The sequence below is a fragment of the Betta splendens genome, chromosome 7, assembly GCF_900634795.4.
Source record: "Betta splendens chromosome 7, fBetSpl5.4, whole genome shotgun sequence".
Lineage (NCBI taxonomy): Eukaryota > Metazoa > Chordata > Actinopteri > Anabantiformes > Osphronemidae > Betta > Betta splendens.
This window is the reverse complement of record NC_040887.2, coordinates 881,193-904,000: the sequence shown is the minus strand read 5'-3', so window position 1 is coordinate 904,000 and position 22,808 is coordinate 881,193. Positions and strand designations below refer to the sequence as shown.

Sequence of the window (22,808 nt, the reverse complement as noted above, 5' to 3'; positions counted from 1 at the left end):
AGTAGATGATCCGAGGTGTTTTTCCGGCTGTCCTCTGGTTCGGCCTAAAGCTGCTGTTGTACATGAAGGGCCTCCTAAGAATGGAGTTAATGAGTGCATGAATGGACAGGTAATCCTGCTGACGGCAGCCTGGTGCACAGCCCACCCAGCCTCCCTCTGTTTCCTAAACTCTGTCTAAGAGAGATTGACTCGAATGACCCCCCCCCCAGCACACACACACACACACACACACACACACACACACACACGCGCAGACGGGTCAGGTATCAGCGCCGGGACCTTAAATAGTCATTTTAGCTAAAAAGAAAACACCACGAAGAACGAACCGGCTGAGGGGCTTTATTTGGTTACAAAGTTCTGTTCACTGATGTGGGTTTCTGCCTCAGACTTTATTCACTACACAGCTGTAGGTGGAACCAAAGAGACAACACAGCCTCTTTTACCAGCACAATAAATGTCCAACAGCAGGTAAGCTGGTGTGATGGAGTTCTGCTTCAGGCTGCAGACCCGTTGGTTTAATTCAGTTCACCTCAATTCCATCCGGCTCCATTCCTGCCTCCTTGTGCTCCACTTGGCCTCTGATGCATCAGTGTAAAGAACTTCCTGTGATAAGTCAACCGCGGCCTGAGCTCAGTCCTCGTGATGCTTTTCAAACCTTCATGTGAGGTTAAAGGTTCTCCTTCGTTGACGTTGGTCAGGCTGTACATGCTGATTTGACCACGTTAGTACAAGTATTACCTGTACAGACGCTTCGGTGATGAAGTGAACATAGGACGTGTCACAGTGAGGAGGCCTCCACTGCTTCTGCAGCTTCAACACATCCAACACATAGGCTGTTTTCCTCTCAGACAGTTGGCGTCAGTTCAGTCCTCCTCTGTTTGTCACTCTCGTCTGCTGTAATTCACACTGGGGAACAGCACAGATCTCTTCTTCTCCAGCCAACGTATTCCTGATAAGAGAAGTTCCAAGATGATAAGACTGGATCTGGGTCTCCATCAGTTACCACTGGCCGGTCTCAGCGGCCCTTAAAGCCCTCTGCTTTGATGCTGGACAGAAGATGTGAAAAACTTCAATATGAAATTGTGCTAAATGAACATCATCCTAATCAGAGTTTGACTCCACATCTCTGATAAAGTAACAAAGAAAAAAGACAACAAAGACCTCCCTCAATAAAACGAAGTGGATTCAGTAGTTTATGAAGTTGAAAGTATTTCATCACTAAATTTCTGCAGAGGTGACGCTTGCTGTATTTACTGTATTCATGCTTTTCTCCTGGTTTCTCTCTGCAGGTTGGTGGATGACCGATGTGTAGTCGAACCAGCTGCTGGAGATTTAGAGAATCCTCCAAAGAAGTTCAGAGGTAGGTCATGTGTGGAAATCAGAGCATAAATACTGCATCTAGTGATGGTGCTGAAGACAAAGTGACTTGGCTAAGTACAGTTTTAAAGTGAAACGGTTCTTTGGTATAAACATATAGTTATCATGTTTCTTTCCTGGGGTTGACCCACTGAGGCCTCGTGAAGGTTTAAGGTGCACAGGAACTATGTGAATCACATGTTGGAGCCGGTCTGTGACTGGTTGAGCGTTCAGTCAGTCCATCCTTTTCTTGTACATCAGCAGCAGGATGTGACTTTGGTGCAGTAGAACAGAATCAACCAGGACTCTGGTCCAAACACCAAAATACCCCTGAAGGCCCCCGTGTGCCCTGAGACGTGTGATGTGGCTCCATCTTCAGTCACGGGAGACACACACATAGGGCAGCGTGCTACTGTACCATCTGCTTGGTTTGAACTAGTTTACAAGTAGATCACTGAGCGAGCGAGCGAGCGCTCAAACTTCAGATCCAGAGCAGACAGCAGGCTCTGAATCTGATCCCACTGCTTGTTTAACCTGCCGAAATGGAAGATCCGACCTTTGTCAGTGAGCAGCTCTAGGTTGCTCTACGTGTTGCTCTACGTTGCGCTACGTTATTCCAAATGAACGCAGCCTCTCGTGCGCTGCCCAGACGCCACGCTGTGGGTTTACGCAGCTTTTCCTTGTGTGGAATCTGTGGATGGGCCTCGGGCACTGCCCTGGAGGATATAGGGTCCGCTCTGGAAGTCAGCAGGTGTCCTGAGAACCAGAAAAAAGACCACACACTGACACACACCACAATCCGATGCCCTGTGATTGTTTAGAAACACAAAATGCCCCATTGTAGGGTGAATACAGTGGTACTGTACTGTGTAGTAAAGTCGTGTCGTTTGCCACCGTTGGCTTGAAGCTCTGCTGCGGCTGATTTTACCTTGCTGCTCCAACGGCAAACATGAACACAAAGCTGAGAGGATAGTTTTAGTAGTAAAGTGTGTAAACATGTTTGTTTGTACACCTGCAGTACTTTGTGTTTGTGCTGTTTAAATGTATTAAAAGCTCATTTCCCTGTGTCAAGATGATTTCAAACCTCAATTTCCATGTAGCTCTTTACAGAGTGAGAACACACGGGCTAATTGTGTTTGCCTTCCGCACACACATGCACGCACAGTGTTCATCCCGTTAACATACAGGATCTCCCGAGGACAGTCAATATTTGCTTCCCCCTCTGTCTTTGTGTTTTCTCTTACATCCATTGACTCCTGTTGTATTTGCTTCATGGAATTTCTCTTTGTGGAGTCTGCATGTTCTCCCCGTGTTGGGAATAAGCGGTAGAAAATAGATGGATGGGTGGAATTTCTCTGACAGAAAGCAGCAGGATACACAAGTCTTTCTAACCGAGGCGCGACAAATACAAAAGCCAGAAAGATGTGATGTCTTTGTTCTGTTTCTCTTTGTCTGTCTTCCTGCAGACTGCCTGTTTAAAGTGTGTCCTATGAGTCGCTACTCGGCTCAGAAACAGTTCTGGAAAGCCAAACAAGCCAAACATGAGAAGGACAAAATTGCTGACGTGGTTCTTCTGCAGAAGCTCCAGGTAACGTTTTACAGAGCGAGATCCTCTTCTGTCCATTGACTGGTCTGCGCTAGCACTTTCCCTCTGCTTCCAGTCTTTGTGCTAAGCTAGGCTAAATGATCGGTGTGGCCTCTGTGTTGCAGCATGCGTCCAACCTGGAACAGAAACAGAACGAGACAGAAAACAAGAAAGTCCACGGAGACGTTGTCAAATACGGAACAGTCCTGCAGGTACAAGGCTTACGGTTCATCTACAGAACTGTTCTGGCGCTTAGAGCCGGTGGGAGTATTGTAAGTAGTTACAGTAGGGACGATGCTACAGTGTCTGGGCCTTAAACATGAAGCTGAATGTCACCTGCAGGACAGAATAGAAAGGACGGCCTGCACACGTCGTTACTTCTCTGACCTGTGTCGACACGCTGCTATCTGTTCGTGTCAATATTGACCTGGCCTCAGCTGAAGACCTGCCATCATAACACACAGTGACAGCGTGGGTGTGGTTCCTCAGTAAAACTGCGTCAGATGCTTGAGATAAAGAGTCTTTATGTTTGACTCAATTTGAACAAAGGCTCAGTAGTTTCTTTAATTTAGAGGAGGCATTTATTTTCTGGGGACTATGTTCAGGAGCGTGTGTGTTTCTTTACTGCAGCTGGATGGTTACGGTTCATTTACCACAACTACAGAATAAATAACGAGTCTGACTGTGCACATCACTGATGTACAGCAATAATCCACAGAATTATAGTTCACTGTATGTGTTCATATTCTGTCTCCAGTTGCTCCATATGAAAAGCAATAAATATCTGACGGTGAACAAGCGCCTACCGGCTCTGTTGGAGAAGAACGCCATGCGGGTCACTCTGGACGGAACCGGCAACGAAGGCTCCTGGCTTTTCATCCAGCCGTTCTGGAAGCTCCGCACTAACGGAGACAACGTAAAACCACATCACACTGCACATCTGTACAGAGGGCCGACACTGTGCATGTTCTCTAGCAAGTTCCATGTAGCACATACATAATGTTTAAAGTGGTGGTAGTAGTAGTAGTAGCAGTAGTAGTAGTAGTCGTAGCAGTAGTAGTAGTAGTTTTTGCAGCTTGCTGCCTCTTGCAGGTGGTTGTTGGAGATAAAGTCATCCTGAACCCAGTAAACGCTGGTCAACCACTTCATGCCTCCAACTATGAACTGACCGACCATCCAGGCTGCAAAGAGGTGAGATGTGACTCCACGCACTACTATAATAATAATAATAATAATAATTTTTATTATTATTATTATTGTTATTGTTATTAATAATAATAATAATAATATTATTATTATTATTATTATTATTATTATTATTATTATTATTATTATTATTATTATTATTATTATCATTCAAAATATTATGTTATTGTCGCCTACACTCTTTTATTTTTATTTTATTTTACTTGCTAAAAGTTGCTTGTTTAATGTAGTTCAAACAGAAACCACCCAGTTAGATCTGGTAGCAGTCAGTTAAAGCACCATCACCACGTTCCCCCCATGACTCGCATCTGAGTGATCAGACCAGTTCATGGTTCAGGTCAAGTGAACAACTGTGCAACAACTTTGCTCACTTTGGTATTTGCTAAAACAAAGTAAATGAACAGATTCACCTCTGAAGCCACCCCACACTCTGTGCCCTGTGTGTTTTCTGCCCTCTGCAGGTGAACTCTGTGAACTGCAACACCAGCTGGAAGATCAACCTGTTCATGATGTTCAGCGACCACAAAGAGGAGTTCCTCAAAGGAGTGAGTGTAGCTGGAGTGTAGCAACAATTGTACAAACATAAGACAGATTTAATTAAGCCTTTATTTGTAAATACATCTATGATCTTTGGCGTTTACTGTGAATTAACATCTGGATGTTTAAAATCTGCTAAAGTACAGAATCTTCCGTTCTGCAGTTGAACTGCTATTTACTGCACTGTGAGTCCTACGTCCCCCTGAGGAAACTGCAGTTTCAAAGTGTGGCCCATATGGAAGTCAGACGTAGATGAGTAACAGGTGCCCATGTTTTACCAGGGCTGTCTGAGCTTTAGTGGCCTAAAACTATAATCAAGCAAAATCACCAAGAGCAACACAAAGAGCAACACAAAGAGCAACAAAGCGACACGACGGGGGAGAACACACAAACGGCACAGAGCCGTTTCTTTAATTTGGAAGGTTACCAATGCAGCTGGAAACCTTGGGCGGATCTTTATTGACTCCCTGCTTGTCTGTGTTTCTCAGGGTGATGTGGTCCGTTTGTTTCATGCTGAGCAGGAAAAGTTTCTAACATGCGACGAGTACAAGAGCAAGCTGCACGTTTTCCTTCGAACCACCCTGAGGCAGTCTGCAACCTCAGCGACCAGCTCCAACGCTCTGTGGGAGGTCGAGGTACACAAGTAGGACGTCCTGTCCTGAAGCTGAATGGAATTCAGCCACAGACACACCTTCATTTTCCTTCCATGGAGACATGAACACAATCACTGCCTGTGGGATTCCACTCTAACAAACCACACTGTATTCAATGTTGTGACTGCAGGCGAGAACAGTCAGTACAGTTGTATTAAGTTCTGTCCGTGTTCTGATTGGTCTGTCAGGTTGTCCATCATGACCCATGTCGTGGAGGAGCAGGACACTGGAACAGCCTCTACCGCTTCAAACACCTGGCTACTGGCAATTACCTAGCTGCCGAGGTAACCATGGCAACGGTTAGGAGTTTCTGAACCAAACCTTTGTGAACAGTTATCAGAGAATTGTTTTACCTATAAACTCATGTAAATGCTGTATGTTAAATGCTTGCTGTATGTGGGATCTGTTGGCTTTAGTTGTGTGAGGTCTTAAACCTTACTTTGTAAAGTGCCCTGAGATAACTTTGTTGTGATTTGGCGCTATATAAATGAATTGAAAAATGTAAAATTTATATTATTTCCTTGATGACTTGTAACATTTGTGTGTTGTTGCTGTAGGAGAACCCTGGCTATAAAGGGGATAATGCTGACCTGTCATCCTCTGTGAGTCACAGTTTAGCTCCTTCATCACTGCTGCTTCAGCCCAAACCTTCACTTTTTTTGCAGAGCTGATTGTTTGTGTAGTTTCACCTTTTTAATCCCTTTGCCGTACCTTGACCTCTGACCTCTCTGTAGATGGATGGTGGTCGGAGCAATAAACGGTCCCATGGTGAGAGGATCAAGTACAAGCTGGTAGCGGTTCCGCATGGGAACGACATAGCGTCACTGTTCGAGCTGGACCCCACCACGCTGCAGAAGACCGACTCCTTTGTTCCACGGTAGGAGCTGACGCAGGAACTGCCGCCTTCACTCTGTCAGAGCTGGAAATTAAATGTGATGCTGCTGTTGTGCAGAAACTCGTACGTACGACTGAGACATCTTTGCACCAACACGTGGATCCAAAGCACCAACGTCCCCATTGACATTGATGAGGAAAGACCCATCCGTCTCATGGTGAGTTCAGATATACTGTACTGTTAAAGTATATGCTTCACTCTTCACTTCACGTATTAGCAGTAACACTGCTTCCATTCAAGTGTGTCTTTATTTATCTCTAGCAAGGGCAATGATTCACACCGAAGTTACTCATCCTGAGGGGAAATGTCTGACCTAATTACTTTACATTTCTGTTGACATTTTAAAGCGTGTGCGACCTGTGTCTTCCCCTGCAGTTAGGAACATGTCCCACTAAAGAGGATAAGGAAGCGTTTGCTATTGTCTCAGTCCCTGTGATGGAAATCAGAGATCTAGACTTCGCAAATGATGCCAGTGCCATGCTGAGCACTGTGGTGGACCAGTTCAACCGGGGCTTTATCAGCCAGAATGACCGTCGGTACGATGCTGTGTGTCTGTACCTCTGTATCAATTTAGGAACATGTTTCAGAAGAACATCTGTCTTTTCCATGAATGGATTTTCCACTGGGGGTAGATTTTATATTCAGTGTCTCCTGTTGCTCAGGTTTGCCCTCAAGCTGCTGGAGGACCTTGTTTTCTTTGTGGCCGATATAATCAACAGTGGTCAGCCGGTTCTGGACGTAGCCATGAGCAAAGCCAACAGAGAGAGACAGAAGCTGATGAGAGAACAGAACATCCTCAAACAGGTTCAGTCGAAGCATTACTTAGGCATAAGTAAAAAAGCAACCATGACATAAAAAGGTCTAACGGACAGCGTGCATCTGTGAGCTCAGATATTTGGCATCCTGAAGGCCCCCTTTAAGGACCGTGGCGGAGGGGAGGGTCCTTTGCTGCGTCTGGAGGAACTGGGCGACCAGAAAAATGCTCCGTACCAGTACATGTTGAGACTGAGCTACAGAGTCCTCCGTCACTCCCAGGAAGACTACCGCAAGAACCAGGTGAGGAAAGCAAGCAGGTGAAGGTGTGGTAGAAACCAGAGAGTAAAGCTGAGCCGACACGCTCAGCGGGACAGAGGCAATGATGGAGAACATTACCTCAGTTAATACAGGAAGAACGATAAACAAATCTTTATATTCCCATTAAACATAAAACAGATTTGCATTCCTATTACGCTATATAAGGTTTCACAGTACTAGGCCTGCGGTGCTCACATAGAACATACAGCATCACAGGCGTGAACCAAGCGAAATAGTGCAGTAATAATTTAAAAATCAGTGCAAACGGATCAGCAGATGTATAATAGCAGGAGCGAGATGCAGAACATGGCGGAGCAGGACAGTGTTTGGTGTTTAAGAGTCGGGAAGACGGCAAGAAGCTGCTTTTGTGGCATGAGGTTCTGGTCCTAATGGACCGTAACCGCCTGCCTGAGGGTGCTGGCTCAAAGAGTCCATGTCCAGGTGGGAGGGATCCGCTGTGATCCAACCTGCCCAGGGTCACAGGGAACCGCACGTGGTGCCTCATTCAGTGCTCTTTCTCCCTTCAGGAATACATAGCTAAGCAGTTCGGTGTGATGCAGAGTCAGATCGGTTATGACATCCTGGCAGAAGACACCATCACTGCCCTGCTGCATAACAACCGCAAACTGCTAGAGAAACACATCACCAAGACCGAGGTGGAAACCTTCGTGAGCTTGGTCCGCAAGAACCGAGAGCCCAGGTGGACACGGGGAGCACGCTTTATACAGATCCATACGCTGTTGTCAGCGTATAACTGTGTGTGTGTGTGTGTGTGTGTGTGTGTGTGTGTGCCCGCGCTCAGGTTCCTGGACTACCTGTCAGACCTGTGTGTATCCAACAATGTGGCCATTCCAGTTACACAGGAGCTCATCTGTAAATGTGTACTGGACCCCAAAAACCAGGACATCCTCATCAAAACCGAGTAAGAATAGGGAGGGATGAGCTTCTCATAACCATATTGGTTTCTTATTTGTAATTTTTATATATGTATATATTTTATTTTATATTTTATTCTATTTCTATCTGTCAGATTTTTATATGGTCTGTTTTTATATGTGCAATTTCTTAACTTGCATGGATCATCTGGAATGAAAAAAGTTCCCCACCGAAATCAATAAAGGTCTATTCTGTTCTATCCCAGGATGTCAAGCAAATAATTCAAACTTCACTGACTGGAGCCTCATTCATACTGTAGACATAGAAACTACAGGCAAGCGAGTGTAGTCACTGTTTCTCATCTGGGCGAAGACCTCCCAGTCAGACATCAAATTACATACAAATGACATTAGTAATTCTAAGACTTTGATCAAAAACACAGAAGCCATTGATTGACCTTTCTATGAACTTTATGTTTTAGACAAACATGTCCACCTGGATACGGGCCGAGCCTTAGCATGATCGATGGGATCAGTAGAACAGGGCTGGTTCATCCCAAAGCATCATTCTAATATTGCTGTTCCATTGCCTCTAGGCGTCGCATCCCAAAGGAGGCGCCTCATGGTGGTGTTCAGGGAGAATACTTGGGTATTGATGAGTATGGTGATGAGGATGAGGTATGAATATATTATACAGTATTTGTTCATAGCACAACAATTGGCTGTATTTGTCAGGCCTTAAGACTTGCTACACATTAACCTCAGAGCTAATCATGGGAAAAGAACAGAGGGAAAGCCTGCAAAGCCAGAAACAAATTCATCTGTTAGCTTTTCTTCAGTAATTATTGCATATTTGGTGTTGGCTCTTTGTGTAGGTGTGGCTGGTGTGGACAGACAAAACTAATGAAAGACAGGAGAAGAGCATCAGACAACTGGCTCAGGAGGCAAGACAAGGAAACGCGCACGATGAGAATGTCCTGACCTACTACAGGTAGAGCCACAGGGAGCTAGGATCCGGTGGCTCTGCACACAACGCGTGGGACCGTGACCGTTTCATGATAGTATCAACAGTTTTAGAGTAACCTCATTTCTGTTATTACTAGGTTCTAATTGTGATAACTTTATGATCTTGTAGGTACCAGCTGAAGCTCTTTGCTCGGATGTGTCTCGACCGTCAGTATCTGGCCATAGATGAGATTTCCAAACAGCTGGACGTGGAGCTCATCTTCTTGTGCATGATGGATGAGACCCTGCCCTTCGACCTCCGGGCCTCGTTCTGTCGCCTGATGCTCCATGCCCACGTAGACAGAGACCCTCAGGAGCTGGTGACGCCTGTCAAGTTTGCACGCCTCTGGACAGAGATTCCCACTTCTATCACCATCAAAGAGTTAGTAGATTTGCAATCTGATAAAAGTGCATTATATTTTAAAGAAGATTATTTGAATTGTCAAAATGATGAACAAATAATTGGATGGATGGTTGTGCTTCTTATAGATCAGACTTTTAATCCAGATTTCACGCCTCTGTTCATGCGACTATATCTAATTTAAAATGTTAAATAAACCAACTTGTCTGAATGTCCATTGAGTTTTCACCCTCATTGTGTTCTTTTTTTAACGTGTTGTTAGCTATGATTCCAACATGGACGACAGCAGAGACAACAAGAAGAACCGTTTCTCCAACACCATGGCCTTCATGGAGGAGTACCTCAACAATGTCCTGCATGATGACCTCCCATTCCACAATGAGGAGAAAAACAAACTGACATACGAGGTCTGTTCCTCTCCTCATAGTAGTAGTTCTTTAGTTCTAGTTCTTTAGTCCTGTTTTATGACATCTGCATCTCATGACATGTTCTGTTCTTCATTTCGCAGGTGGTGAGCTTGGCCAGACATCTGATCTATTTTGGTTTCTACAGTTTCTTTGAGTTGCTCAGACTCACCAGGACTCTGCTGGGCATCATCGACTGTCGACCACACCCTGGACAGACTGGGCTTCTGTTCAGTGACGATGGAACAGGTGCTCTGCTCTTGTCTCTGTGATCCAGTGTTCAGCGTGTTACGGTATAGACGTGCCTACTTCTGTCTTTTGGTTCCTGACAGTAAGTTCTTTGTTATGCTTGAAGCCAGTAATGCTTGATTTAACAAAGCCAGACAGATCCTTATCAGACATCAATCTTAACTTTGACAGTGAGATTCTGTCAGGAACCATTTTATAGTGTAATAACATGTGTTCGTCTGCTTTACCTTTCATGCTTTCTGTCCTGTGGCCTTCTTTCACTGGCATGCTTAATGATGAAATGATTATTTTTCTGTCTAAAGGAAAGAATGTGAATGTGAAGCGCTCCATACATGGTATGGGCCAGATGATGTCCACAATGGTCCTCAACAGGAAACAGTCCATATTTGGAGGTGCTGGTGCCAGGGAGGCGGGGCTGGCGGGAGGACTTGTGCTTGAAGGCCAGCGAGGTAGTAAAGACAGTATTGACAAGATGGACTTGACCGTGATGGACACCAAGCTAAAGATACTGGAGATATTACAGGTAACCGCCCATAGACGTCCACAGGCGTCTGCAGACGCCCGTAGACGTCAGTAGACGTCTAACCTAACTCTGCTCTTCACCAGTTCATCCTGAATGTTCGGCTGGACTACCGCCTGTCCTTTCTACTGTCTGTCTTCAAGAAGGAGTTTGTGGACGTTTATCCCATGGCTGATGCTGACGCCACAACAAACGTTGAGCATGCAGGTAAACTTACAGGAAACATGTCTGGTATCAAACATTATGATAGATTAACATCTAGAAAAAAACAAATGTACTCTCTACTGATTCTACATGTACTGTAACATGAAACCACTTATATGGCATTTACCCAAATGGACACACATCCTGCTGTGTGTAAAGCTGTGTTTTCATTTCTCCCACTGCTTCCAGACGTTTCAGTCATGAAAACACCAGGTAGAAGCTACATTTTGTTGAGGACTGTGTTCCCATGTTAGAGCTTCTTTGTGCTTTAGTAGCTTAGTTCAACTCTACCTAGACCCTGTGTTCTTTTGTGTGTTCACTAGCTCCATTGTGAGTGGAAATTACCCAATGCATATTTAGTGACCTTTGACCTCTGTGTATTTGTTTCCCCTCTCAGCCACCATCAACCTGCAGTATATTGGAGAGCAGGCAGAGGCCATGTTTGGAGTTGGGTATGGAAACGTAGATGTGGCGATGCTTTCACTAAGTGCGTTGCCTTTCAGTCATATTAGACAGCCCTCTGTGTGTGTGTGTGTGTGTGTGTGTGTGTGTGTGTGTGTGTGTGTGTGTGTGTGTGTGTGTGTGTGTGTGTGTGTGTGCGCGTGTGTGTGCGTGTGTGCGTGTGTGTGCGTGCGTGTGTGTGCGTGCATGCGTGTGTGTGCGTGCATGCGTGTCTGTGTGTGTGCGTGCGTGCGTGCGTGCGTGTGCGTGCGTGCGTGTGCGTGCGTGTGTGTGTGCATAAACAGTAAAGGGAACAGTATCTTGGAGGTGGACGATGAAGGTGGCCGTATGTTCCTGCGCGTGCTGACCCACCTCACCATGCATGACTACCCTCCCCTTGTGTCTGGAGCCCTGCAGCTGCTCTTCAGACACTTCAGCCAGAGGCAGGAAGTCCTGCACACATTCAAACAGGTTCACATGTGTAATGATTATGACAGCATTGCAAACATGGGTCTAGTGAAAAGCAATTGGACTAAAGTCAGTTTGCAAATGAAGATGTAAAAAAATGTTTTCTGTCATGAGTCATGAAGAGTAATGAGACCAGTCTGTTCATGCTAATCCTCCAACAGGTCCAGTTGCTGATCTCAGCCCAGGATGTGGAGAACTACAAGCTGATTAAGACTGATCTGGATCGCCTCCGGATGTTGGTGGAGAAGTCTGAACTGTGGGTGGAGAAGAAGGGCTCAGGAGGAGGGGATGGGAAGAAGGACAAAGACAAGGAGAAACAACAGGTGGGTGAAACCACAAAGACCCTTGCAGCGTGTGTTCAGTCTGCGTATGCTGGTACTTGTCTTACCTCATATTGCCTGTAGGCGGAAGCAGAGGCATCACCCAAGAAGGAGAAGGGCAACGAGAACTACCAGAAGGTCAAAGAGGTGAGAACACTGGTCAAGCTTTGGTTTCCATTCACTAGCTGTAGCGATTAATCAAAACTAAAGCATTATCACATAATAAATCAGCAGTAAGTGTTTTACCAAATAGTCTGATATTCGTAAACACTAACGCTGCCACCTGTGTTACCGCCTTCTTCGCCGCTTTGACCTCTGCAGATCCTGGAGAGGTTGAACAAAATGTGCAGCACTGGAGTGTGGAAGAAGCAGCAGAGGTTGTTGAAGAACATGGGCGCTCACAAGGTCATGCTGGACCTGCTGCAGGTGTCCTACGACCAGGTGAGGCCGGTCACCAGTAGCACCACTGAGCAGCACGCACGCAGCGTGGACCTGAACCCTGTGCCTCTGTCCGTGCGCAGCATGACGTGAAGATGCAGGAGATCATCAGGTTCACGCATCTGTTCCTGCAGAAGTTCTGTATGGGAAACCAGGAGAACCAGACACTGCTGCACAAGAACCTCAGTCTGTTCCTCAACCCGGGGGTTTGTGTCAGCGCCTGTGTTTCACGTCTCACTGTAACATTAGCAAACCATCTTCCAGGCTGTGCTGTGCTTCACGTTTCATGGTTTTCCTGCTCCCTCTGCAGCTGTTGGAGGCCGAGACAGTTATGCACATCTTCAGTAACAACTACCAGCTGTGCAGCGAGATCTCAGAGAGCGTCCTGCAGCACTTCATCCACTGTCTGGCCACACACGGCCGCCACGTCCAGTACCTCAACTTCCTCCACACCATCATCAAGGCTGAGGGCAAGTATGTGAAGAAGTGTCAGGACATGATCATGACGGAGGTGAGGAGCTGCCGCGAGTCGCTGTCATCATCATAATCCGTGTCGGTGGGTGGAGTGACGCCCGGTTTCAACTCTCCCTGTAGCTGACGAACGCAGGGGAGGATGTCGTCGTCTTCTACAACGACAAGACCTCCTTCGGTGTCATGTTGGACCTGATGGCGGAGAGCAGGGAGGGAGTCGTTGAGAACAGCCCACTCAGGTAACCATGGCAACCGCGTATCTTCAGCAGCATTATGTTATCACTGTCATGTCATTCACCTGCGAGACGCTCTCTGTGGGTGAAGCAGAGCTCAGATGTGCATCTTACAGGTATCACATCTCTCTGGTGGAGCTGTTGGCAGCTTGCGCAGAGGGGAAAAACGTTTACACTGAGATCAAGTGTACGTCACTGCTGCCTCTGGAGGACGTGGTCAGAGTGGTGACGCACGAGGACTGCATCACCGAGGTACTGCCAGCCAGAGCAGAGCAGAGCAGAGCAGCAGGAGGCCACAGGTGTAAGCGTCTGTTGTGTGTCCAGGTGAAGGTCGCCTACGTGAACTTTGTGAATCACTGCTACGTGGACACGGAGGTAGAGATGAAGGAGATCTACACGTCCAACCACATCTGGAGACTGTTTGACGACTTCACGGTGGACATGGCTCGGGTAGGAGCGCTGTGGAGGTCACTCACTGTCGTGTCCTTTAAATTCTGTATTCCAATCTGACTGATCTTTCATTAATCCAATTATTTGTAAATTATTCTTTTGTTCAACTGATAAAAAGTCAAAATATGTAAATTCCAGAAGTTGAATGATAAATCCCAAAAAAGACACAAAAGCTACTACACTTCTGCTGCATAGCAGGGTTTTCTCCTCACACACGAGCCACAGTGGGTGCTGTATTATTCTGTAATATTGTCTCAGCAGTAATTACTTTATGAATTATTATACAACACCACCTACAAACACAGCTCCGTTTTTCTTCTCAGGTTTGTAACAAACGAGAGAAGCGTCTTTCTGATCCCATCCTGGAGAAATACATCATCAACGTCGTGTTCGACACCATCACTGCCTTCTTCAGCTCCCCGTTCTCTGAAAACAGCACCTCACTGCAGGTCGGCTCCAAAACTATGTATTTGACTTGGTTTCTTGAGTACAACTTGTTTAATATTATGTACAGTAGTTTTTTAGACCTTGTTTAATGAATGAAATAGATTATCTATTGCTACATTTGTGACATTTGCGTTGACTGACACTTTGAAGCTCGTCATGTTCAAACCGGTGCGATGTGTCTGATGAGGCGCTGACGCGTACTTGCTGTACACTGTGGCGACATCCCAGGAAGTAGCTGCAGGTTCAGTCAGGTGCTCATTTGCTGATGTCTCTCTCAGACCCATCACACTATCGTGACTCAGCTGCTGCAGTCGTCTGTGCGCCTGCTGGACTGTCCCTGGCTGCAGCAGCAGCACAGAGGACAGGTGGAGACCTGCATCAGGACCCTTTCTTTGACAGGTAACACACTCACCTGGCTTCACTCACTGAGGCTTCAGGCTCCACTGTACATTTATGTGCTCTTTCTGTCTGTGCAGCCAAGAGTCGTTCCATCTCTCTTCCTCTGGAACTGGAGGCTCAGATCAACACCATGTCGTCTACTCTGACTCACTCTCAGACCCGTTCTAACACAAACTACAAATCCTCCACCAGAACTCCCAGAGCCATTGCACCCAGCAATCCCTGGGACTACAAGAACATCATAGAGAAACTACAGGTGGACAGTTAAACACAAAAACACTTTGGCAAAAATAGCTGTCAAATACTGAAATGACAGAATGAAAGAGTAACTGAATGAGTCGAACCTTCCAGGACATCATCAACACTCTGGAGGAGCGTCTGAAGCCGCTGGTCAACGCTGAGCTGTCGGTGTTGGTGGATGTCCTGCACCAGCCAGAGCTCCTGTTCATGGAAGGAACTGACGCACGGCAGCGCTGCGAGTCCGGAGGCTTCATCTCCAAGTAGGTTCAGGTTCTCCAGGTCTCAGCTCCAGCTGAGCCTCTGGTGGACGGTAATGGAGAATCGTGTGTGTTCAGGTTGGTGCAGCACACCAAGGCTCTGATGTCTTCAGAGGAAAAGCTGTGTATCAAAGTCCTCAGGACGCTGCAGGAGATGCTGATCCGGACTCTGGACTTTGATGACAAGGTCAGTAACGAAGCTGTAAATGGAAGTATTCTTTTGTTATTGATTCTGAATTGCATCAAACTTTTATTTGTGAATGTTTTTTTATCTTTTTTTTTAATACGCTCTTTAATTATTATGATTTTTAAGGAAATTATGAAACCGTAAATACTGTAAATATTATGTGCAGTTTTGTGAAAAAAATAAAAGATGAAGTCTTCAGCATTTTCACATTAGACCAGATGTTCAAATGTGTCATTCAGATATTGAGTCATATTAATCTTTAAAATAAAGAAAGTTTATATGTAGAATCATTTAAAACTGTAGCGAGGAGTTTGTCTTGTCCTTCAGGGAATCGCACTACGCAAAGTTTTACTGCAGAACTACTTGTTTCCGAACAAGAAGAACAACCAGAAAGACAACCTGGCTGAACTCGGAGTTGCAGGTAAACTGGTGTCAGCGGTGGGAAGGTTTAACTCACCGTTCGGGTTCATGGTGTTAAAGGAGGTGAGCTTTGACTGTTGTGGTCCAGGTGGGGAGCAGGAGCGAGACTGGGCGGCGGTGGCAGCGGTTCAGTGTCGTCTGGACAGAGAAGGTGCGACGAAGCTGTTCACAGATCTGGTGATGAGCACCAAGAATGACAAGATCTTCCAGGAGAGCATTCAGCTGGCTATCTGCCTGCTGGAGGGAGGAAACACAGAGATACAGGTACAGTAGGAGGAGGGAACACGCGCCTCAGAATCTGTAGAGCACGGCTCTAACGTCCTGTCTCCTGCAGAACTCCTTTTACAAACTAATGATGGGCGACAACAAGTCAGAAAAGTTCTTTAAGGTTCTGAACGACAGGATGAAAGAAGCTCAGACCGACATAAAGGCCACAGTGTCTGTTAATGTGGGAGAGATGACCCAAAAAGGGACGGCGCTGGAGCCTGGTGAGACGTCCGTCTGTCCTCATGCACTAAGTTTATGTGTATGGAAAGTATCGTCTCAGTCACAGTCACAAGTCCAAACTTTTCCAGAGAATATCCTGAATGTTGGATTCACTTAGTTTCTGGTTCATTTAGTTTAGTTGCATTTGACATGTAAACTGCAACTCTTGTTTTAAAGGCGGCTCTGAGACACTCGTCCTCCCTGCCTCAGGAGGTCACCCGTTACTGGTCCAGGGTCAGTCCGTCGCCCCAGCAGCTTCTGCCCTCCCTGCTCAGCCACCAGCAGAGCAGAGGGAGGTGGAGATGGAGATGGGCCCAGCTGTTACCATCATGAAGCCCATCCTCAGGTTCCTGCAGCTGCTCTGCGAGAACCACAACCACGACCTGCAGGTTGGGTTCTACCCAATAAAAACACCCAGATGTTCAGACCAGTTAGAAGCAAAGAGCAGCAGCCGTCCAAACCACAAACGTGTGATCACTGACACGGAGCCCGTGTTTATGTTTCCAGAACTTCCTGCGGTGCCAAAACAACAAGACCAACTACAACCTTGTGTGTGAGACTCTTCAGTTCTTAGACATCATGTGTGGGAGCACCACTGGAGGTCTGGGCCTGCTGGGCCTCTACATCAACGAGTCAAACGTCCACCTGATCATCCAGACCCTGGAGACGCTGACCGAGTACTGCCAGGGCCCGTGTCAGGAGAACCAGGTACTCAGCGGGAGGACGTCCTTAGTCACATGCCTCAGTTTAGACATCGTGTGTGTGTGTGTGTGTGTGTGTGTGTGTGTGTGTGTGTGTGTGTGTGTGTGTGTGTGTTGCAGACGTGTATAGTGACGCACGAGTCAAACGGCATCGACATCATCACAGCTTTGATCCTGAATGACATCAGTCCACTGTGCCGTGATCACATGGAGATGGTTCTGCAGCTGAAGGTACAGTCACATGTCAATCAGCTTCCTCATATACATCAGGTCGATGACGACGACAACAACAACACGTTTAGAAACCAAATGCACATACAATTCTTTTATTTCTACAAAACCTTTAATTCAGGTTTATGTTTTCAAGGGCATTTACAACTTTGAATCTTACAGTAATTCAAATTCCATAGGCTTTAAAATAAACAGTAAATGAATTACTTCTGCTAGGGTTTAAAGAGTATGACCATTTTAAAGCCTCTGTCTTTGTGTGAGTTACTGGAAAAGGCTGATTCAGCACCAGACCAATGCATCAGCTGTCACCTGAAACGCCGTCAGAGGAATGTTCAGGTGTGATTCCTGTTTGACTGCAGCTGTGTCTCTGGTTGCCAGGACAACGCCTCCAAGCTGCTGTTGGCTCTGATGGAGAGTCGTCACGACAGCGAGAATGCGGAGAGGATCCTGTTCAACCTGCGGCCACGAGAGCTGGTGAGAACATTTTTATTCTCCTACTTTCGAAACATTAGACGGGACATGTGTTTTGTGTGTGCAGGTGGATGTGATAAAGAAGGCTTACCACCAGGACAGTGAGTGTGAGGAGGTGGAGGTTTCCCCGAGGGAGGTGGGCCACAACATCTACATCCTGGCTCAGCAGGTAACTCTAAATCACGCAGTCTTTCTTAGGTTCAGTCATTTGTCTTGCTTGGATTAGTTGAGATAAGAAGGTATTTATCTAGCATAATCACACAACTCATACTTTTACAGTACAGTAGTATTCGCTGTGGTATAGCAGTACTTCTTCCATCACTGCTGAGAATAAAGCTCAGTTGAGGTTCCTGTGTTTTTGCTTTCAGTTGGCCAGACACAACAAAGTCCTGCAGAACCTCCTGAAACCTCTGAAGAAAAGCAAAGAGGGGGAGGAGGGGATCTCGTCCATGGTGAACAGCGTTCAGTGGCTTTAATGCAGTCGTGTTGGAGGAGCACTGCAGCCGTCTGACACAAGCGTCTGTGTTTCCACAGCTGAACCTCAACAACCGCCCTCTGTCCCAGATGCTAAAGTCCTCGGCCCCAGCAGCTGTGGTGGAACAGGACCCGCTGGAGTACTACGAGCAGCTGACAGCTCAGATAGAGGTACTGGGACCTACAGAGGCAGAACAGATCCTACTCTATGGTGATGATGTGACGGCATTCGTGTGTCCTCAGATTGTGCGTGAGGATCGCAGCATGGAGCAGATTGTGTTTCCTGTCCATCCCATCTGTGAGTTTCTGACCGAGGAATCGAAGTTCAGAGTGTTTAACACTACGGAGCAGGATGAGCAGGGGTCAAAGGTCACACACTTCTTTGAGCAGACATCTTTCCTTCATGGAGAGATGGAGTGGCAGAAGAAGCTGAGGAGTAAGACACACAGTCCACGTGCTGCTCTGCTGCTGGACTTCTGGGCCTGAACGCGTTTCCCCCCGTCGTTGCAGGTATGCCAGTGTTGTACTGGTTCTCCAGAAGGATGTCTCTGTGGGGAACCATCTCCTTCAACCTCGCCGTTTTCGTCAACCTCATCATCGCCTTCTTCTACCCCTACAACTCAGGAAAAGGTACGGCAGCGCACGCCGCAATGGTGGAGTGGACTGGATGGCGCCTGTTTTTGAAGATGGGATTTTTAAAACCAAATAAATCATCATGTTGCAATTTCTCCAGATTAATGTAGAAGCTTTCCCCAGCAAAAACCTTTTATTTTCCACATTGCTCTTTGCTCTGTAGGAGCCATCGACGACTCCCTGCTGCTGATGCTGTTCTGGGTCCTGACCGGTCTCTCCGTCCTGGGCTTGTTCTCTCAACGTTATGGCCTCCAACCGCTCACATTGGCTCTGATCCTCAGATCCATCTACCACTTCGGGATTGGCAACACTCTGATCCTGCTGGGTTCCCTCAATGTAAGAAACAAAGCAGCAGCTATTAACCTGCTCGCTGTTGCTGTCATTCAGCCTGTTGGTTTCCTTTGCAGCTCATCAACAAGGTGGTGTTTGTAGTGAGCTTTGTGGGGAACAACGGGACCTTCATCATGGGATACAAAGCCATGGTGATGGACGTGGAGTTCCTGTATCACCTGGCTTACGTCCTCACCTCCACGCTGGGCCTGTTCGTCCACGAGCTCTTCTACAGCATCCTGGTAAACAGACACGACTGAGTCTGTGCCGCCTTCTGTTGAGAAGGGCTTCCATGGTTGACCTGCCGTGTGTTTCAGCTGTTTGACCTGATCTACCGGGAGGAGACGCTGTTTAACGTCATAAAGAGCGTCACCCGTAATGGACGCTCCATCCTGCTTACGGCGCTGCTCGCTCTCATCCTCGTCTACCTCTTCTCCATCGTCGGCTTCCTCTGCCTGAAGGAGGACTTCATCATGGAGGTGGACCCGCTGCCACAGATCTCTGCAGGTGACCTCGCCCGTCCAGCTGACCCCTGAACTATGCATCTTATGCCTTCAGCAGTAAAACTAAATGTATGAACGGAGCCTCAGTAGCCAGTTTACTGCTATCAGGAGCAGAACTGGGGAGGGTTGGGGCACTGTTCAATAGACCGACTGCAGTGGGGAAGAAGCTGTTTTTGTGGCGTGAGGTCCTGGTCCTGATGGACTGGAGCCTCTTGCCAGAGAGGAGGGGCTGAAAGTGTTCATGTCTTGAGTGAGAGGGGTCAGTACAATCCTGGCTGCCCGTCTCTGGGTCCTGGAGATGTGCAGCTCCTGGAGAGACGGGAAGTGCATCCGATCACCTGCTCCGCTAAGTGGATGACGGCTGCAGCTCGGCTTCGTCTCTGGCTGTGGCCGCAGCGAACCAGACTGTGATGGAGGATGTGAGGATGGATTCAATGATGGCAGTGTAGAAGTTCACCAACATCTTCACAGGCAGGTGGAACTTCAGCTGCCTCAGGAAGTCCATCCTCTGCTGAGCGTCTTAGTGATGGAGCTGTTGTTCTGCTCCCACGATGTCATCCCATGATGACACCAGACTGATCTCCCTCTGTAGGCAGCAGATGAGGTGGTGTCGTCAGCAAACTTGGTGTCCAGATGTGCAGCCGTTTGTGTACAGGGGGAATAACAGCCCTGGGGGGATCCGGTGCTGGTGGTCCGGGTATCAAAGACAAGCTTCCCCAGCCTCACCTGCTAGTATCTGTGAGTGAGGAAGTGTGTGATCCACCTGCAGGTGGAGTCAGGCACATTCAGCTGGAGTTTGTTGGAGCAGGGATGGGACTATTGTGTTGAAGGCAGAGCTGAAGTCTACAAACAGGATCCTGGCGTAGGATCCATGAGTCCAGATGCTGGAGGATGAATGCTCCATGTTTACAGCACCGTCCACCGATCTGCTGGCTCTGTAGGTGAACAGCAGGGGGTCCAGGAGGGGGTCTGTGACGTCTCTGAGGCAGGAGAGGATGAGGCGCTCAAAGGACTTCACGACTACAGAGGTCAGGTCCACGGGTCTGTAGTCATTGAGTCCTGTGATTCTCCTCTTTTTGAGGACAGGGATGACTGAGGATTTGACGCAGGCTGGCACATGACAGGTCTCCAGTGAGCAGTTAAAGTGAAAGACTGGAGACAGCTGGTTGGCACAGTGCTCCAGGGTGGAGGGATAGCTTGTCTCAAACCTCTCACTTAAAACACAGGTGGAATCAGTTGTCCCATCAGTTTGTATTGGCAAAATCTGTGCCTTGACTCTTTGTATTTGTCTTTGTCCCCATTCCTGAATGCAGCTTTTTTCTCTGACCTTAGCTGTGAACCAGGGTTTGTCACTGTTGCGTGTTGGAATGACGCTGTCCTCACAGAAGGTGATGGAGGGCGTCACAGTGTCTGTGTACATCGTCTAAGCTGTTGGTGGCAGACCTGAAAATGTCCCAGTCTGTGCAGTCCAGACACTCCTGAAGTTCCCCCACAGCTTCACTGGTCCACTTCCTACAGGTCCTCACAACCGGCTTCCAGAGTTCTAATTTCTGCCTGTAGGCTGGAATCAGGTGCACCATGATGTGGTCGGACAGTGGGGGGGGGGGGCACCATAAGCACCGCTGATGGAGGTGTACTGTAGCAGCGGTCCAGTACCTTTCCCTCTCTGGTCAGACATTTGATGAACTGTTTGTATTTGGAGAGTTCAGATGAACGCAGCGTCCGGTGTGAGGTCGCACAGCCACGTCTCCATAAAACACAAAACACGGGATGTGGAGAAGTCTCTTTTTGTTAAGCAGTACGGTCAGTTTGTCCGTCTTATTGCAGAGTGAGCGCACTGATGTTCATGAGTTCATCTCTGGAGAAAGAGCCTCCAGAACTGTGGCAGGAGACCGAATTAAAACATAAAACAAACAAAGTAGAGCGCAACAAAACACGAGGCGCCCAGTGACACTTGCTCATCAGTGATAAAGATCGCCGCCACACAAACACAAAACAGTTCAAATTCATACATTTTCCAATGAATCCAGTTTTGGGCAGGCTGAGGTTTAAACAGTAGCGGCTGCTCCACATACAGTAGAACTGTCAGTGACGTCCTGCTGTTCAGCCTCTCAGGGTGAAGCCTCTGAGGACTTCCTCAAGTCGTGCTCCGCGGACGGAGTCAGCTGCAGTGTGGAGACAAGCGCTGCCGCTGAGGAGGAAGGTGAGACTCATTCGTTTCCGCTGTTATTCTGTGGAGAGAAGCTGGAGTCACGATGCAGCGGCAACAAGCTTTAGCCCCAGCGACTGAGAAGCGGCGTCTAACAGCCACGCGCGGTGTTTTCAGAGGAAGCGACCACGGAGCGAGCCTGTGACACGCTGCTGATGTGCATCGTCACCGTGTTGAACCACGGACTGAGGAACGGAGGAGGCGTGGGGGACGTTCTGCGCAAACCATCCAAGGACGTGAGGAACTGCTGTTCAAATTTTATAGCAACAATTAGATGTGTCTACTACATAACAAATGAGCTGTTGACAAGAATTCTTAATTCTTGAAGAAGCATTTTGTTCCAGATGTGCTGTAGGAAAACACACCTGCCAGAGAGACCTGACTTCTTCATGCTGAACGCATGGAGGAGAAGCTAGTGGACGTTTCCTTCTGTGTCTGTGCAGGAGCCGCTGTTTCCAGCCAGGGTTGTGTACGACCTGTTGTTCTACTTCATTGTTATCATCATCGTCCTCAACCTGATCTTTGGCGTCATCATCGACACGTTCGCCGACCTGAGGAGTGAAAAACAGAAGAAAGAGGAGATACTGAAGACAACATGTTTCATCTGCGGTGGGTAAAAAGAGGAGGCGAACAAAGCTGAGCTTTCAGGAGACTGAGGCCGTTTGTGTGGCTGCAGGTCTGGAGAGAGACAAGTTTGACAACAAGACAGTGTCGTTTGAAGAGCACTTCAAGCTGGAGCACAACATCTGGAACTACCTGTACTTCATCGTGCTGCTGCGAGAAAAGAACAAGACGGACTACACGGGCCCCGAGAGCTACGTGGCACTGATGATCAAGGTGCAGCGGCCGGAGCCACGTTCCACAGGTAACGAGAGTCAGCGGACACAAAGCTGAAGTTCTGCCTCGTTCCAGAACAACAACCTGGATTGGTTCCCACGGATGCAGGCCATGTCTCTGGTGGTGACAGACGGAGATGGCGAACAGAACGAGATGAGGATGTTACAGGACAAACTGGCATCGACCATGAAGGTGGTGACGACTCTGACGTCTCAGCTGACGGAGCTGAAGGAACAGG

The 22,808-nt window shown here is 47.5% G+C and overlaps 1 protein-coding gene across 2 annotated transcripts in view; it reads left to right on the top strand.

The window, feature by feature from the left end:
• The window catches only part of itpr3 (inositol 1,4,5-trisphosphate receptor, type 3), a 32,019-nt gene that overhangs the window by 8,113 nt on the left and 1,098 nt on the right, over positions 1 to 22,808 (top strand). Inside the window, exons 2-60 of one of the 2 annotated variants that reach the window (XM_029155231.3) lie at positions 1,290 to 1,360; positions 2,823 to 2,944; positions 3,067 to 3,153; positions 3,699 to 3,857; positions 4,034 to 4,132; positions 4,609 to 4,692; positions 5,173 to 5,319; positions 5,526 to 5,621; positions 5,895 to 5,939; positions 6,072 to 6,214; positions 6,290 to 6,389; positions 6,608 to 6,768; positions 6,895 to 7,036; positions 7,124 to 7,288; positions 7,834 to 8,006; positions 8,109 to 8,228; positions 8,778 to 8,859; positions 9,057 to 9,172; positions 9,317 to 9,568; positions 9,810 to 9,954; positions 10,056 to 10,200; positions 10,503 to 10,723; positions 10,807 to 10,927; positions 11,114 to 11,137; positions 11,322 to 11,376; positions 11,671 to 11,836; positions 11,995 to 12,156; positions 12,238 to 12,300; positions 12,475 to 12,594; positions 12,675 to 12,797; positions 12,902 to 13,102; positions 13,186 to 13,301; positions 13,412 to 13,547; positions 13,620 to 13,745; positions 14,069 to 14,194; positions 14,471 to 14,591; positions 14,669 to 14,847; positions 14,943 to 15,091; positions 15,167 to 15,275; positions 15,603 to 15,696; positions 15,784 to 15,959; positions 16,030 to 16,183; positions 16,359 to 16,570; positions 16,689 to 16,889; positions 17,003 to 17,113; positions 17,492 to 17,587; positions 17,652 to 17,753; positions 17,953 to 18,036; positions 18,119 to 18,229; positions 18,302 to 18,494; positions 18,569 to 18,688; positions 18,855 to 19,027; positions 19,099 to 19,263; positions 19,339 to 19,528; positions 21,632 to 21,727; positions 21,851 to 21,969; positions 22,177 to 22,342; positions 22,410 to 22,570; positions 22,646 to 22,807. In XM_029155231.3, coding sequence (XP_029011064.1) covers positions 1,290 to 1,360; positions 2,823 to 2,944; positions 3,067 to 3,153; positions 3,699 to 3,857; positions 4,034 to 4,132; positions 4,609 to 4,692; positions 5,173 to 5,319; positions 5,526 to 5,621; positions 5,895 to 5,939; positions 6,072 to 6,214; positions 6,290 to 6,389; positions 6,608 to 6,768; positions 6,895 to 7,036; positions 7,124 to 7,288; positions 7,834 to 8,006; positions 8,109 to 8,228; positions 8,778 to 8,859; positions 9,057 to 9,172; positions 9,317 to 9,568; positions 9,810 to 9,954; positions 10,056 to 10,200; positions 10,503 to 10,723; positions 10,807 to 10,927; positions 11,114 to 11,137; positions 11,322 to 11,376; positions 11,671 to 11,836; positions 11,995 to 12,156; positions 12,238 to 12,300; positions 12,475 to 12,594; positions 12,675 to 12,797; positions 12,902 to 13,102; positions 13,186 to 13,301; positions 13,412 to 13,547; positions 13,620 to 13,745; positions 14,069 to 14,194; positions 14,471 to 14,591; positions 14,669 to 14,847; positions 14,943 to 15,091; positions 15,167 to 15,275; positions 15,603 to 15,696; positions 15,784 to 15,959; positions 16,030 to 16,183; positions 16,359 to 16,570; positions 16,689 to 16,889; positions 17,003 to 17,113; positions 17,492 to 17,587; positions 17,652 to 17,753; positions 17,953 to 18,036; positions 18,119 to 18,229; positions 18,302 to 18,494; positions 18,569 to 18,688; positions 18,855 to 19,027; positions 19,099 to 19,263; positions 19,339 to 19,528; positions 21,632 to 21,727; positions 21,851 to 21,969; positions 22,177 to 22,342; positions 22,410 to 22,570; positions 22,646 to 22,807 — 7,858 coding nt within the window. The remainder of the gene's footprint in view (positions 1 to 1,289; positions 1,361 to 2,822; positions 2,945 to 3,066; positions 3,154 to 3,698; positions 3,858 to 4,033; positions 4,133 to 4,608; positions 4,693 to 5,172; positions 5,320 to 5,525; positions 5,622 to 5,894; positions 5,940 to 6,071; positions 6,215 to 6,289; positions 6,390 to 6,607; positions 6,769 to 6,894; positions 7,037 to 7,123; positions 7,289 to 7,833; positions 8,007 to 8,108; positions 8,229 to 8,777; positions 8,860 to 9,056; positions 9,173 to 9,316; positions 9,569 to 9,809; positions 9,955 to 10,055; positions 10,201 to 10,502; positions 10,724 to 10,806; positions 10,928 to 11,113; positions 11,138 to 11,321; positions 11,377 to 11,670; positions 11,837 to 11,994; positions 12,157 to 12,237; positions 12,301 to 12,474; positions 12,595 to 12,674; positions 12,798 to 12,901; positions 13,103 to 13,185; positions 13,302 to 13,411; positions 13,548 to 13,619; positions 13,746 to 14,068; positions 14,195 to 14,470; positions 14,592 to 14,668; positions 14,848 to 14,942; positions 15,092 to 15,166; positions 15,276 to 15,602; positions 15,697 to 15,783; positions 15,960 to 16,029; positions 16,184 to 16,358; positions 16,571 to 16,688; positions 16,890 to 17,002; positions 17,114 to 17,491; positions 17,588 to 17,651; positions 17,754 to 17,952; positions 18,037 to 18,118; positions 18,230 to 18,301; positions 18,495 to 18,568; positions 18,689 to 18,854; positions 19,028 to 19,098; positions 19,264 to 19,338; positions 19,529 to 21,631; positions 21,728 to 21,850; positions 21,970 to 22,176; positions 22,343 to 22,409; positions 22,571 to 22,645; position 22,808) is intronic. The other variant, XM_029155232.3, reaches the window with a different exon arrangement.